This window comes from Dasypus novemcinctus, chromosome 9 (assembly GCF_030445035.2).
Source record: "Dasypus novemcinctus isolate mDasNov1 chromosome 9, mDasNov1.1.hap2, whole genome shotgun sequence".
NCBI lineage: Eukaryota > Metazoa > Chordata > Mammalia > Cingulata > Dasypodidae > Dasypus > Dasypus novemcinctus.
In genome coordinates, this window is record NC_080681.1 from 59343413 (window position 1) to 59357565 (window position 14153).

Sequence of the window (14153 nt, forward strand, 5' to 3'; positions counted from 1 at the left end):
GGTGAGGATGGGATTTGGAGTCAGAGGAGGGCATCACCTAAACAAACTTAGAATTCAGTGCTTAACTTCTAATACCTGAAAATGTTAATGTAGATTCCTTTGGAAACTTCATTTTTTCTAGGTCACCCCAGAGTCATTTGCCACAGCAACTAACTACAGATGGCCAGCATACCATTCAGGATTTTTATGAATGAAAGAAACTCCTATAGAACTTCCAAAGGAGAGTAAAGAGTTTTGTCAATTTTTATGATTGAAAATGCTTGTTTATAAATTGGTCTTCCCCTATATGCAATTTTCATGGCTAATGAGCACTTAGGGCCTGCAAAGAAATCTTAAATTAGCTGACAATAATATTTATTATCTTAATTTCGGTAGAATGAAGAAAGGGTTGTAAAAGATTTGTATGCATTTTCAATCAAAGGAAAATGATGTTTGTCTGTTCCCTCACCTGGAGAGAAGGGTTCAGGGCAACTGAACCCCACTCATGGGACTGGATAGCAATGGCTAGGTGGAACCAAAAAGGGATAATATGATATGCTCTGTCATAAGAGGTTGACTCTAAAATTTGGCAGATTAAACAAACAAATTTTCAAATCAAAGAAGCTCTGCAGAAGAGACAAGTCTGGGCACAAAGACCAAGGGTTAGAGACTAGATGGGAATCCAATGGAAGAAGGCAGAGCCTTGAGCTCTTCTCAGAACTCACTAAACACCCACTTCTCATACCTCATAAAGTTCCAGCAGTGGTGGTGGGGTAGGAAAGTTGTCCGAAATGCCTAACTGCTACAAACTTATGGACCTACGCTGATAGTTTTGGATTATAAAATCTTTTGAGGTAATGGAGTGTTTGCTCTGTGTGTGTTCCTTTTCCATCCCTTGCCTTCTCTTTTCTCTTCTTTGTGTGTGTGTGTGTGTGTGTGTGTGTGTATGTGTGTATTTAATAAAGTATTGATGGCAATTCAGTTTTAGGTGGATTCTTCCAATACTTGAATTATTACTGGTTTGCAAATTAATGTAGCTTCCCAAAAGAATTCCCTCAGGTATCTCTGCCTAACTGAAGATGGTTGAAAAGTCTCCAAATGTTATAACTCTGCATTATTTCTGTCATAGATCATATTAGAGCTATAGGAATTATGATGAATCTATTCTCCAGGGTAGTCGAAATGGTATCAGAAAATTAATGCAGCATGCGAAGTACTTAACTTTTATCTGGAGAATAATTTAGACACTGAGAAACACTGTTTTAATGTGCATTACCATTGTTCTGAAACCATGTATATATAGACTGAGGAGTAAATAGGCCAACAGATAGGATTTCAGAGGTTTCAGGCAATAGCTTCCTTCTTACCAGGATCTCTCTAATCTGCTCATCCAATTTTGAAATTCCACCATTTTATTTTATTTTTATTTTTTTTAAGATTTATTTATTTATTTATTAATTTATTAATTCTGCCCCCTCCCCCCGGTTGTCTGTTCTCTGTGTCTTTGCTGTGTCTTGTTTCTTTGTCCGCTTCTGTTGTCGTCAGCGTCAGGGGAAGTGTGGGTGGCGCCATTCCTGGGCAGGCTGCACTTTCTTTCGTGCTGGGCGGCTCTCCTTATGGGGCGCACTCCTTGCACGTGGGACTCCCCTACGTAGGGGACACCCCTGTGTGGCGCGGCACTCCTTGCGCGCATCAGCACTGTGCATGGGCCAGCTCCACACGGGTCAAGGAGGCCCGGGGTTTGAACCGGACCTCCCATGCCACCATTTTATTTTAAGTGTTCAATTTCTACTTAATTGTTAAACTCTCCAGGAGAGATGCCAATTTAAGTTATGAAATGTCATCTATTCCTCAGTTTAGATAAGTCTCAAGGCCTTTTTGAGAACTTGTTTTGTTAGACAAGAGGAAGAGAACCATGAGTGTCTGAGGGGACAGGAAGAATGGTTTCCGTTGATGTAGGGGTACAAGTAGAAAGGATCCTGCTGATAGTGGCATGCTGGAGCTGACTCGTACTGGTTCATGAGAGCCAACCACACACATTTCTTACTGATTTTGGGTTCAGTGATGTTAAGTTGATAGCTTGAGATCAGCCATAGTGGGAATATTTATTGCCACTGATAGTGGCAAACACTACATAAAATCAGGGCTTGTCTCCCTCCTCCACCAAGAGAAAGTTTACCAACATACCACAGGTCCTGCACCAGGAAATTGAGGACAGAAGGAACAAAACATTCAGAAGTCCTCAATTTAGTTAGCTTTTTCTTTTTAAATAAAGCTGTGAACATAAATGTCTCTTTGATTTATTACTCTACTCACACTAGGAATCAAGCCACCCAGATTGACGGGTTGTTATTAAGGCGACTTTAACAATAAAGCATGAATTTGAGATTTTACCCCTCATTTTATTGGGATAGAAGTTTGTTTCATACTAATTTTATTAAGAGATAAGTGGGGTGTGGACGCTACTACCATTCTGTTATCACTACTTTGTGTTGTTTCTTTTTTCATAAAAACTTACTAGTCTAATGCCTACATAGATATATGCTCATAATGACATATCACATGAAAATGACTCACTAGCCTTCACCAAAATGTAACTAAGACATATAGCATTAATCAATTTAGACAGGTAAAATGTACATTCTGAGTTTTGCCTGGGTATAACAAGCAAGGAAATGTTCTTCTTACTATATATTCTCTTTCAAATGAGCCTACATATTCATTAAAAACTGCGTAAACTTGGTACCATTTCACTGGCCTAGGAAGAATAACAATTTGCTAGCTAAATCACAAACTTGTTTCTCATATTTTCTTCTGTGTAATATTTCCCACTAAAAAATGAACCAGAGAATTATTTAGAAGTGCCAACCACTTAATTTCTGCTTTAATTTAGGATATTGTTTGTTTTCCTAATGAGCCAACCAAAATCTAATAATAATTTCCATCTCTATTCTCAAATTGCATCATCCAGAGAAGATAGGAGATCTCTAAACAAACACACACAAAAAAATGAAAAAAAAAAAGAGGAAAAGAAAAAGAAAATGATTAAGTAAAATGACCTTTAAGGCAACACAAAAAGCCATGTACCTGCTCAATCCAAAAAGCAAAGCTGTTATGCAGGAACCTGATAATCAGTTTAGCTATAAATATTCGTTTAGCACCTAAGAGTTTGGGCTCTACATTATTTGCCCTTATGCTTTTTGGACTCATGAGAGTCTATAAGCAGGGGCTGTATGTACAGCCTAAACACATTAAGTGAACAAACAACATTAACTGGCTTTTGGTATGCTGACACATGTAGGGCAGTCCATACTTACTTTCTGAAGAGGTAGTTCTTGATGATCAAATTTAGACTTAGTCTGCAAGTTTAAAGTCATGCTTCTGCCTGCATGCATTGCTGAAATACCTCCATAGGGCAGCATGCCAAGGTTAACTGTGTTGTGTTTGTAAGCAGCATTCTGAGTAGAGGAAATAATCATGTGACAGGGTGTGAACACATGCTCAACAAACTGATTATTACATGAACATGTTTAAATTTATAACATTTAACTTTAAGCGGGCAAACAGTAACTTTTCTTTTAAACATGCACTTGATCGGACAGAAGCATACAGTAAACAGTGTTAGTTGTGCACATAATGAGTACCATCCAAAACTACAGAAAAGACAAAAAGCAAAGAAGATACATCCTATTTTACATTTGCTGCTAACTCGAAGGCATCAAATTTATCATCTCTTATAAATCATGATGGTAGTGTCTTTGGACCAGTATTGTACATCTGTGGTAGAGTCTGTTAATTTTTAAAATTCAAACAGTGAGATATTAATCGAATTTTGTCAGCTGCAAACATTATGGCCTCTTTCACATAGAGAGATCATCACACACAAAATACTAGCTTCTAATTCTGCCTTAGGCAATGTTAAAGGCACAATCAGTCTCCATAACTGCTCAGTCTATAGGCATAAAAACAGCAATATGAACAAACAGCTGGTTAAAAAACTCATTCAATCTGACCATTGGTTTGATTGAATTCACTGATTCATTTAGTTAAGCTTATCAAATAAGTTGTAGGTGGACTCAAATATTCAAATTTTTTGCATCTTAAAAATTACATGTCTAGAGAAACTGCGTAATGATACTACAGGAATTATAATTTGTTGAATTATTAGTGTTAGGTATCTAATATACCTGAATATCTATAGAACATTCTGGTGATGTTTGCATTATGACTACCTTTCAACAGTTACATCTCAAGTTATTCCAAGTGTTATTATATTTTAGGAATGATTGCATTTTAGATAATTTTTTTCTATTGAACTTCATTTTAAAAATTAAAACATTTTGGATGATTTGTTATTAAGTAGTCGCCACCAGTAAGATCTCTACCATCCTCCTACAACGGAAATGCAATCATTGACATCTTTTGGCCCCTTTAAATAATTCTCTTATTTTGGAAAAAAATCCAGAGACATTAACTTAATACACTTTTCTTTTTTTCTTAGCTGAATATCATTGAACATTATTGAATATTAAAAACAGGGAGCTATTTTGTTCCGAGGTTATTTGCGAAGTAGTGATTTTTAGCATTGTTTCATTGAACTCAACTAAAAAACTGTTATACTTCTGGTGGGGTCTTGTCTACCAATCACATTTGTTATTGATCCCTGGTTACTTTATCCTGAGATTTTTCAGTGCCACCATGCCAATGTTGAAAAGACACTGAACATCTCAATTTAGTTCTTGAATGATACCTAAAGTTTTGAAATTAGTCTATTGTCTTTTCAGCTACTATAGAAGAGTAGCCATCTCAGACATATGGGTTCATGTATTAAATTCTCTCAATCACAGTGCTTTCCCTCTGTAGTGGAAGGATCAACCTTGTGGTTACCTAGAATACTACTTTTTATCTTGGGTAGTACTTGGAGCTCCCTATCACAGGTAAATACTGAGATATTTCACCAACATTATGTAGGGCTGTTAAGCTTTTGCAATATCCGGTCCTCTAGAGATGTCTCTTTTTCACATGGAATGGAAAAAGATCTTGTAGTTTCCAATATAACTATACTTCCTTTCTCTCTGATTGCTGGGGTTCAAATGTCTTAAATAAACTTCACTGGGAAGAAGACAAATCATGTCTCTGGTGCAATCTAACTTTGAACAGAATAGAGCACAACTATGTCAAAAGTAGTTTTACATATCAAGTCTGTGCTTGACTTCATCTTGTTGAGTAGCTGGGAAGTTTTAAGTAAGATACAGCCTGAATAGCTCAGTAATTCAATTGAGAGGGGGAAAGAAATGCTGCTAGGAGAAAACAAGGGGAAGAGCTTCCAGGACCCTGTTGCTTAAGGCACTACTCAAGGTAATTTAATTTCTTGGAATTAAATGAGAATCTATTGAATATACATTGAAATTGTGCTGAAAAATGAAAAACAGACAAAGAGGGGATACATGGGAGCTAATAAAAAAGGGAGGTATCATCACAGCAATGGAAAATACATATGCATTCACTTAATCTGGGGCTGGCAGGGCTTTCGATTTCTGCGGATCCAAATCTCCCTTCCCAAATTCTTGTTCCATTTAGAGGAGTCACCTACTTTTCAGTAGCTCTTCTCAATAGACAAGAATCATTTATGTGGGAAACCAGTAAATGAATGATGGCACACATGTTTAGAATTTTGTCTTGTCTTTTTCGTGATTTGTTTTCACTCACTCCTCTACTGCCTCAAGTTGCTAGTCATTGCACATATGCTTCAAAAGCTGCTTATAACCTTTCTTGACTAGTTCATCTTACCCTGTTATGTATAGTCGTGTCTACACAAGGCCAGAGTTCCCAAACAGTACTGTATTATTTGGCCTCAAATATTTTCACCCTCCAAGTTATCTGTCTACATGGAGGGCATAACTTGAGGCCAGGCATGGTGACAACCGACCAGGTGTCTCCCACTGACAGCCAGTCATGAGGCTTTGATGAAGCGCCCTTCAATGGGACTGAGCACACCTATTTGAAACAGACATGCTGATGAAATATTTTGCAAGGCAGAACTGATTTCTACATTGAGAAACTAACACCCATACCCACATTTATTAGTTCACCCTTGCCCTAAAATAATTTTTCTTGTCATGTAGACACGACCTACAAAAAAAAATTCAGCATTAAGGAAATACATAATAAATGCAGTGACCTGAGGTTTTAGCAGAACAACAAATAAAATAATAAAACTAAAGAACGAAACATTCTAATGATATATTATTACCCAGATCCTTAATTAACACCAAGGATTCAAACCTAGAGAACAAAAATAAAAGACCCTATTTTCACAAAAAGGATCTTTAAGTTTCTAATGTCAATGCTGAGCACACAAAGACCTCTACACCAAATCCACAAATTATGCTGAATTATGATGGTCAATTGATAATAGTTTCAGAAAATAACACGCCAGATTTCTCTTAGAGAGATCTGAACATGCAACACAAAGTAATTCTAGGCTTTATATGATTGTTTTACTCTCACAAATCATTGTGCATTCCATACTTTATTGTGACTCAATTTTTAACTGAATTGGGATTAATTTTCTATTTTTGCTGCAAAATACAAACTAATTTGTGGGTCTGTAGTCATCATAGAGACATCATCTATTTCTGTTGTCTCTAGTGTGATTTGAATTTAAACAGCTCCTTCTGTATAAAAACCAACATTCTAAATGGTAGGATTTTTATTAAATAAAATAAAGTGTGGGAGGGTGTTCAATCTCTGCTTATTTTTCTGTTTCTTGCTGGGAGGATTATTGCTCATTAGAAGTAATAGTTTTAGTAGTCCCATAGCAGTAACTATGTGCAAATTTTATAAACAAATTAGTCCTGACTTCACTATAAGTGAGTCGGTGTAGAAAGGAGTGAAGTACTATTTATAGATTCAATAAAAATCATACTCTTTAGGTCACTAGTGAACAGTTTTGTGTCCTAGGAGAAGCATTTTGCCATAATAGCTAGAAAGCAATTGAAGCACCATTGCATCATAGAGTTGACTTTTTTCTTACTAACAATATTTAGGCTAGATTTGATAAATAATTCACCTACAGGTTATGTATTCTCAAAGGGCATTAAGCAATATCAGAAAAACTATTAAGATCCATTTCCCCACAATATAAAGATAAATAAAACGCTGATCTTCTCTTTATTCATGTAGTTCATGCTTCACTATATGTGCTTAGAAACGCCAATAAAGTAAAACTAAAGGCAGGGGGGATAGTCTTACAGAGAAATGCCAAACATACCCTGTCTAACCTTCTAGCTTCTATATGTCTAAGCAGCTGTTGTCTCCAGTCTGCAGGCATTTTACCACAGCTGTCCTCTCCCTTCACAGGAGTAGGCCTTGTCTTTATATCACTGTTATCTGATGGCTTGTCACCATAGTTACCCAAGTTATAGTCAGATGGTATTTTTTCCAAAAGAGCTGCCATAGTAGGCCTAGCTGAAACTGGCCTGGTTTGGGAGGCACCGTAACTCTCTGTACTGTAGCTTCTTGCAGACAATGGCCTCCTCTGCGTAAGGTTTTTAACTGGAAAACTTCCCGCCTGAGCTTTCACTTCTTGATATGAAGGATGTTCATCTTCATACCTGCCATTTCTTTTCAGGAACTGGGACTCAGTCACTGAAACGCTGCTTTGGCGATCCAGACCTCCTCTATATGGGGGTCTGCCGTACCTATCACTTGGAGGCAGCTCGTGAGGTTCACTGACCCTTCTAAACATGGCCATTTCTGTGGAGCTCACCAGGGAGTCAGCTCTTCTCAAGAAGCCTGCCCTGGAACCTTGACTGGCAAACTGGGCATTTACCACAGCATCCTCATTAACAGATGGCTGAGAAAATGAAAACATCTGCTCCACTGGTGGATATCCTCTGTAAGCTCTAGGACTAACCAAATCCTTGGTGATGTTTTTGCTGGGCTGTTGCATGTACTCAGAATTGTGTTGGAAAGGGGGCGGTATCCTCTTTTCAGCTTTAACTTCCACTGCTCCTTGAGGATTGAAGCTTTGGTCAAACTGATAGACTTTTTTCGTCATGGAAGCTTTTTGTTGTTGTGGCCCTTTACTACTTCCATACATGAGCATCTCGTCATCCAGCATTGGGACTGACTGACTGCGAGACATACTGGACATACCGTGCTCTGGTCCCAACATTTTATCTGGTCGTTCATGGCTCCCTAAGTGGTCACTCCCAGAAGCATAGTTTTCTAATGGTATATTATAAACTTTATATGTACCAATGTCAATCTCATCAATACTCTGTGACTTTTTAAATTTATTGGACTTGATGTCTTTCATTAGTGGGGAAAGCCTTTCTGTGCTTTTGCTAATTGAAATAACACCTTTAGAAGATTCTGGGCGGCAGTGGATTTGAGAAAAGACATTACTAAGACTTCTGTTGGGATTGGAATCGTGATATTCCCATGGTACTCCTGGAGAAAAAGGGCTAGGTATTTCAGCAGATTCTTTCATATGTTCTTTCCTTTCAGGCAAGGGGCTGGTGGTGGGGGTTGTCTCAAGTTTGGAAGGAAAAGCAGTCCTGTCTTCAAAAGGACTAGGGGTTCTGGTCCAATTCTGCCAAGGATTGGAAGGAGGCACTTCTGTTTCTGGTGTGTGTCTGTGTGTAGACTGCTCAAGTTCCAGGGGGACACCAACAATCCTATCCTGCCTAATCAAAGGCCTGCGTCCATGAGAAGATGTGCTTCTAGATTTGGAACTTAAGAGAGGATTATTGTTGGCATTCTCGGCTGTGGCTTCCTCAGCAACAAACCCTGTGTTATCGTAATGTGAGCCATCAGTCCAGTTGTCGGTGAACGTGTCACTCATCGGCAGCCGTTCAGGAAGCTGTGGTAGATTTCCTGGGGGAACAGCCTCCCGCTGGCTGAGTAATGGCTTTGAATCAAGAGGCTGTGGGAAAGATTGTGCAATCCTGTGAACACAATAGGAAGAAGAAATACGAAAATGAGCAAGAGTTGGATCTTTGTCAGAAAGAGAACAAGGAGCAATGAATGCCACCATCGTTTGTGTGACCACTCATCCACACCTCACGACCAAGACAGTAGTATTACTTCATGTCCCTGTCAAGCAAAAAATTCCACCCCTTACCCTATTCATTTATTTCTTCATAGTAATCATCACTTTGTAATATATTATGCAATTTATCTGCCTATTATATCTATTGTTGATTGTCTTGTGTCCTTTGCTAAAATGTAAACCAATGAGGGCAGTAGTCTTTTGCTCTTCAGGCCTACAATAGGGCCCGGCACAAAGTAGATAGTAAACGAGTATTTGCTGAAAGATGAATGAATGAATGAATGAATGAATGAAATATATCGGTCCACAGTAGTTGTCTTGTAATGTGGGCTGATAATTAGAATCACCTAGAGAACTTTATAAAAATACAGATACCTGGTCTCCATTCTGATTTAACAGGTTTCCAAAGTATTGGTTGAGTACCTTTCTTAAAGATGTTTAGTATATCTGATGCACCCAACTTTTCTTCAAATAACGTTTATTTGAAGGCCAAGTATTGAAGACACTAAAGCTACTGTATATAATAAATGCCACTATATATGGAATATATTCAGGTATCTGTTTCTAAAATGTAGATTATGTTATATTATGACTTTAGGTCATTGAGATGTTTCTACCAGTGACCACCGTATCACCAGCAAATGCTCATCTTTTTAAGTTTATTCTAAACCATCTTCACACTAATAATATTGAACTGTTTATCTTTTATTAGTGAGTGAAAGCTTTTCATGTGCTTTTGCTAATTGAAGAAAAATGCACTTAGAAGGCATCTTCCAAAAGTTCCTAAGGTAGTATCAGCCTATATCACAAATAATGAATTTATAAATTGAAAATGTTAACAGCAGATTTTAATCATGGACATAAATAAATCTAAATGCTTATTCATTAATTACCAAAGAAGACATTGCTACCATTGGCAATATTATCAGTAAAATATGTGTAAAAATCATTGACTAGCTATATCATATCACAAAATTATTTGTTGTTTGTAATGTAAAGCATAGCAGCAAATTATAAGACAGAGAAATTAGAATTGGCTAAACACTACCACATTGAATTACTTTACTGCATTCAGTGGCTTTGTTTTTTCATCCATAAAATGGGAATTACCCAGAGTAGAAGCCATTTAGGAAAGATTAAATACTTTTATATATATTTTAATTTTTCTGGGTAGTGATAAAAAGATGATGATGATAGCAATTAAAATTTAAATGAAAATGTATTGAATATTTACTCTGTATCAGGCATATACCTTATTTTAATATACCTTTACATATACCTTATTTTAATCCATAACACCACTTAGGGTGGTGAAATGTCAACATGCCTCGTAAATAAGGATGGCAGACAAATTTTTATTTAAAAAATTTTTTGTTCCATCCATAATTTCATCCTGTTTGTCTCCTACCATTTCTTTTTAAGCAAAGACCTTGCCCTGTAAGACGGGGTCATTGGGTCTTGGAAATCTCAGGTAGACTATATTTGCTTACCTGCCCCTGCTGTCTTCTATGTCACTCATGTGCTGAACACAATTAAAAAAATAAGATTCTGATTTTTTAAGCTGCTGAAAATAAGCATTTGAGAAAAGAGGGAATTCTAAACACACCTGTTACCCCACAAAGAATTATGTACTGCATCTTTAGCTGTTGTCTGCAAGGACCCCACTTTAACCCGTGTGTTAGAGGATCCCGAGGAAGCCTGGGACGGTGAGTAGTCTGAGTAAGTGCCTGAGGAAACACTGTTATTCAGACAGTGAGTTTTATCAACTTCAGACTCATCAGTTGATTCTGAAATTTAAAAGGAAAAAATGTTACAATGACGTGAACATTGGCAATTATAAATACAGAAAAGCACATATGAAAAACAGATACCATACCAAGTAATGATAGAAATACATAATTGTAAGATATTTTTGTAGAAGATAGTGTATCGTAATTACAACTGGTGCTTCATCATGCACATGCATTTACAGCATATTTTCCATATCAGGTTCAAGAGGTTACCTTTTTTGTCCTTCCCTAGCAGAACAAGTTTTGGTGGGTACAGAGGGGTCTCAGCTAATGAAGGGTGAAGTTCCCCAATCCTCATTTCATTAGCTGGATGAACAAAAGAATCCTGGGAGATATAATAATATAGGACAAGGAAAGTAAACATTTAAACAATGGTTAACCAAGATGGCAAAATCTTTATTTGGCTTAGAGTTAAATATGGGGCCCTAGAATTTAACTTACTGTAGGGTACTGTAAGAAATGAATCATATGTATTACTGAGGTAAGCATTTACATATATATATATATATTTAAATTTAAGTGAGTCCCTTTATTCATCAGACATTTGTTGAATGCTGTTTTTATATGGCTGGCACTGTGCAAAGAACTGCAGAGATTCCAAAGAAAGACAAAATGTGGTCCCTACCCTCTGGAATCTTACAATCTAGTTGGGGAGATAAGATGCAACTCATAATAACACTGGATTGAATTATGATAAACCACAAATATGTAACATGATACATACATAGATATGATATATACACATATAAGAGTTCTAAGGGGTGAACTCTCTAAGAAGTCTAGGAGAAAGCAATCACAGACCAATGAGATTTTTTCCCATTCCTTGCCACATTAATGCATCATTGGGTTCTAGAACTTTTGTTCTTTCAGCCACTCTCCCTCTCTCTTAAGTGCTTATGTTTTTCAGTTGATCTTCTAAATTTCTCTAATTCTACTATGCCTTCCTCCTAAGGTTCCTAGTCATTCCCATGACCAATCCAGCCTTCCCCATATTCATTCTACTCATTTGGTATAATGGTTAACATTGGGACAAGCATGTAACTTCGTAATGAGCAAGCATAAAAAACATGAGTTTTATACTTGTATAACTCAAATTCTTATTCCTAGTTAGCCAGGTAGTTGGAGAGAATTAGGGAAAGCAAAATACAAAATATTTATTTTCTTAAATTTCTGGCATAAGTAGTGATATCCATTTATGCAGGGCAGTAATCTTTATAATTTAAAAAAAAATTTAGGTAAATTTAAATTTAAAGAAGAACTTTTCAGAATTTTTCAGTTTAAAAAAATTTCATTAGTATCTTGTTAGTTTGGATCATTAATGTAACAGATTTAGAAATATTTTGTTTAAATCTAAGTAGAGAAGGAATATATTTAAGGATATAAAACAAAGTCCCGGTTTATAATTAATTGGTTGATGTAATAATCAGACAAACTCTCACAAATATTTTATACACTGCTAAGGCCCCCCATAGTGACTGATTCAAGTTTTTGGATATTGAAGAGAAACAACCATTTCTTTAATTCTTAGATTAAATTCTGTCTTGGTTTGTTTTTGGTTAGGTTTGCATGGGAGTATTTGCATACAAATAACCTGGGCATATAGTATACGATACTTGTTAACTAGTTTTTTAAAGGAATATTTCAATTGGAAAAGACATGAAGATCATCTCGTTCAATCCTTTCATTTTCTAGACTGGGAATCTGAGACTCAGCAAGGATTAGGGGTATGAATGAATCATGTCCCCACAAGATATGTTGAAGTCCTATACTCCAGTACCTCAGAATGTTAACTTATTTGGAAATAGAGCCCTTGAAGCTGGAACTAGCTAAGTTAAGATGAACTTGGTATTAGGTTAAAAAAGTACCTAGTTTGTGGTATTTTGTTATAGCAGTACTAGGAAACTAAAACACCCAGGCTGATTAGACAAACATCCTATATAAGGACATGATTCTCTTGACTTCCAGTCTAGTGAACTTCCCTACATTTTACTCCCCTCTGCTGAGGTCAACTGTGAGCACATTAGGGGCTTAAAATTCAGTATCAGATATAAAAAGGGATAGGAAAGAAAGTAGGATAAATAAGAATTCTGAAGATGAAAAGGGAAATCTATATTTTCACGGATTTTGAAAATTTGAAAGATTTAGCATAAGAAACATCATGATAAAGTTTTAAGGTGATGGAGTAGAAAATAAAAGTTTTTACACAGCTTTGGGAAATTTTACTAAGTAGAGACAGATGCAAGTTTGAGAAACTACCTCAAAAGGAAAAGTTGTGTTGAGATTTGTCAAGAAAATTTCAATTGCAAGATGACATATTTCTATTCTTTTCTTGCTTTACCATTTATTATTTGGGTTACTTTGGGCAAGTCAGTATACCTCTCTGAAACTTATTCATCAGTAGAATGAAGGTAACAGATAATAGAATTATCTATTATCTGTTGGTGCTAATTTTGGTCTAGCACTAACAGTCTATAATCTAAACATAACTTATTTCTTTAAATAACCATTTAAAAAGGAAATGTTCTTATGACACCTAATTTAGAAGTAGAAAAATTTTGTTTTGTGTTTGGAATGCAAAAAAGCAAATGAAAACATTTGCTCAAGCACAGGGATGTAAATATAATTAAGGGTTCCATGTTCTCTTATTTTTTCCTTTATGTCTTACTCATTTAGTACTCAAGTAATCTTGTCTGTATAGATCAAGTGTTCAACTTGTATCCCCAAATTATGAACAGAGCTCTGCTAGGTAGCTGTGGTCTGATCAGGTTCAATCTCTGACCCTGCTCAAGAACTTTAGTGTTGAATCAAAAAGAACCCTAATGACCAGGAAGAGAATGTGATATCAGCTAATCTGCAGCCTTCTGTGACACTGCTGAAGCAAGACTGATGGGTTTATACTGATCTTTGTGTTCTCTCTTATTTTTATGCACAAAGTAATGATTATGATGTTGATGATGAAGATGATGATGGCCATCAGTTGTGGAGAATGTATTACCTGCCTGTCTGCTACTGTGTTACTATGCGAAACACTTTATCTACATTATCCCGGTTATTTAAAAGATAACTTTGTGAGGAGAGAATATTATCATCCTCTCTTTTAAAGATAAGGAAATGGAGGCTCAGAGATGTACAGTCAGAATTCTAAGTCACAGACTTTATAGATGGTACAGCTAGGATTTGAACTAGGATATGTCCTACTTGAAGGTCTCCTATTGATACTATATATGCTACATTGTCTAACTTATAAAAAGTTCCTTTCTTAAATAGGCTTCACAAAACAGTTGTCTGTCCAACAACAAAAATTAATTATTGACTTTGTCTTTATA

General features: G+C 36.3%; 1 protein-coding gene across 3 annotated transcripts in view; it reads right to left on the bottom strand.

Moving 5' to 3' along the window:
• Positions 1–14153, bottom strand: part of LRRC7 (leucine rich repeat containing 7) — a 641808-nt gene that overhangs the window by 99489 nt on the left and 528166 nt on the right. For all 3 annotated transcript variants that reach the window (XM_071217384.1, XM_071217382.1, XM_071217383.1), the window contains 3 exons: positions 11041–11152; positions 10644–10824; positions 7253–8933 (listed from right to left, as the gene is read on the bottom strand). In XM_071217384.1, coding sequence (XP_071073485.1) covers positions 7253–8933; positions 10644–10824; positions 11041–11152 — 1974 coding nt within the window. The remainder of the gene's footprint in view (positions 1–7252; positions 8934–10643; positions 10825–11040; positions 11153–14153) is intronic.